The 2500-nt window shown below is 58.7% G+C and overlaps 1 protein-coding gene across 1 annotated transcript; it reads left to right on the plus strand.

Annotated features, from left to right (window-relative positions):
- The first annotated feature begins 509 nt into the window (after positions 1-509).
- On the plus strand, positions 510-2271 carry LOC123172866 (cytochrome P450 71A1). Its single transcript, XM_044589770.1, has 2 exons — positions 510-1455; positions 1559-2271. The coding sequence occupies exons 1-2, from the start codon at positions 526-528 to the stop codon at positions 2177-2179; spliced, it is 1551 nt and encodes a 516-aa protein (XP_044445705.1). The 5' UTR covers positions 510-525; the 3' UTR covers positions 2180-2271.
- Positions 2272-2500: the final 229 nt, after the last annotated feature.

Genomic DNA, 2500 nt, shown 5'->3' on the forward strand with positions numbered 1-2500 from the left:
TGCAACATATGGCATGCGCCGGCGAGTCGCGCACGCTGCATTTTAGCGCGCTGTTGGAGTCAGCGCTGCCGGCCGTGGAAAACCAGGCAAAGGGCGTGCAGGAAAGTAGTTTTTAGCGCGCGGTGCGTTGGGCGGGTGTTGAAGATGCTCTAAGCTGATCACGCCAACACGCCGCCGCACGCCTGCGACTGCGTGGCTCACCGCTCACGTACGGATCCTGGCCGGTTAGCATCGGTGCATGCGGGACGACGACGTTGCGGACAAAGCGGCAGATTTCCGCGGCTTCCCCGCCGTCCAGCAACGCCTTACCGAGCGGGACACGCATGTTTGTCGTCGTTCTCCTTCCGTGCGCCAGATGCATGGCCAACGAAACGCCACAGATTCTTCCGGCGAGCCTTATCTCGCGGCGATTCTCTCGGTCCGTACACGTCGCACTCGCACGCCTGCGTACGCATGCTCTGTTAAGTTAAGCCGCCGTGTGCAAGCGTGCTGCAGTCTTGTGGGACGAACGCTCTGCTAGCGCTCATGGCTTCTCCTCAGCTCGACTCTACCCTAGTCCTCTGCCTCCTCTTCGTGGTCTCTTGCCTTGCCTTTGTCGTTAGAGCCTTCAGAACTAGCGGCAAGGATGGCGCCGCTCATGCAGCACCGCCTTCGCCTCCGGCGCTGCCCATCATCGGTAACCTGCACCAGCTCGGCACTGGCCACCTCCACCGGAGGCTGCAGGCGCTGGCCAGGAGCTACGGCCCGCTCTTCCTCCTCCGCCTCGGCTCGGTGCCCACCCTCGTGGTCTCCTCGGCCTCCCTGGCCGACGCCGTGCTCAGGACCCAGGACCACGTCTTCTGCAGTCGGCCGCAGCAGCACACGGCCTGCGGCACGCTCTACCGCTGCAGGGACATCGCCTTCAGCCCCTACGGCGAGCGGTGGCGTCAAGCCCGCTGCATCGCCTTCGTGCAACTACTCAGCGCCAAGCGTGTGGACTCCTTCCGCGCGCTCCGGCAGGAGGAGATCGCGCGCTTCGTGGGGCGCATCCACGCGGTGAGTGGCGCCCAGGAGAACGGCGGCGAGCGCCGGGGAGTCAACGTGACCGAGCTCATGCTCAGCTTAACCAACACCGTCATCTCGAGGGCGGCGTTCGGGAACAAGCTCGGAGGAGTGGAACCAGGGATGCTCCGGGACATGATGGGAGAGATCAGCAATCTGCTCGGTACGATCGCCGTGAGCGACGTGTTTCCGCGACTCCGTTGGGTGGACTGGGCGACGGGGCTGGACGCCAGGGTGAAGAGGTCGGCGGCTAAGCTCGACGACATTCTCGAGAAGGCGGTCCAGGAGCACGAGAAAAGCAAAGGAGACGACGGCGGCGAGGCTCGTGACCTCCTGGACGACTTGCTCTCTGTCGTCAAGGATGGTGATCAGGGGTCCAAGCTGGACCGGACTGATGTCAAGGCAATCATCTCGGTAAGCCCTAAGTCGATCAACAGCATGTTTAATTACCTTACCTGCTAGAAGGGCACCACTAGCATAGTGTTAAGTGTTAACACGACTCTCTTAATTATGGCAGGACATGTTCCTGGCAGGAACAGACACGACATCTAAGACGATAGAATGGACCATGGCCGAGCTTGTCAAGAACCCAAGAGAAATGGAGAAGGTGCAGCAAGAGGTGAGACGGGTTGTCGGTGCACGAGCAGGAGTCATGGAGGAGGATGTGGAGAAGATGAGCCTCCTAAAGGCGGCCATGAAAGAAGCACTGCGGCTGCACGCGACGGTGCCGCTCCTCGTCCCGCACGAGTCGATCAAGGACACCTGGCTCCACGGCTACTACATCCCGGCAAAGACTCGGGTCATCGTCAACGCATGGGCGATTGGGAGAGACGGCAAGACATGGGAGCACGCCGAGGAGTTTCGGCCGGAGAGGTTCATGCGCGAGAACATCGACTATGGCGGTAGGGACACCCGGTTCATACCTTTCGGTGCCGGAAGGAGGGGATGCCCCGGCGTTGCCTTCGCGACTCGCCTGGCCGAGCTCACGCTAGCAAACATGATGTACCATTTCGACTGGGAGCTGCCGCACGGGCAGGACCCTGAGTCGTTTGAGGTCATCGAGTCCAACGGGATATCTCCTGGCCTTAAGTCTGCCTTGATCCTTACCCCGAAACCACTGCAATATGTGTTGGAATAGGTGTTTCGTTACTGCTTTGCCCATGCATGGCCACTTTGCTCGCTTAATCTCTTGGTTTAGCTCACTTTACCTTTCAAATATATTTTTTTTCGAAAAAAGGGACTCCCCGGCCTCTGCATCAGAACGATGCATACGGCCACATTTATAAATAAATAAAGCAGTTCAACAAGGTCTTGTTGTCTGAAAATAAATAAAAGGCTGGCTCACAAAGAGCCACAAAGCCAAAACAAATGGCCCAAAAGCCACAACCGGCTGGCATAAGAAAGATAGGTAAACTAATCGCCTATCCTATTACATGACCGCCATCCAAACCGGTTGAAG

The sequence above is a fragment of the Triticum aestivum genome, chromosome 1D (assembly GCF_018294505.1).
Source record: "Triticum aestivum cultivar Chinese Spring chromosome 1D, IWGSC CS RefSeq v2.1, whole genome shotgun sequence".
Classification (NCBI taxonomy): Eukaryota; Viridiplantae; Streptophyta; class Magnoliopsida; order Poales; family Poaceae; genus Triticum; species Triticum aestivum.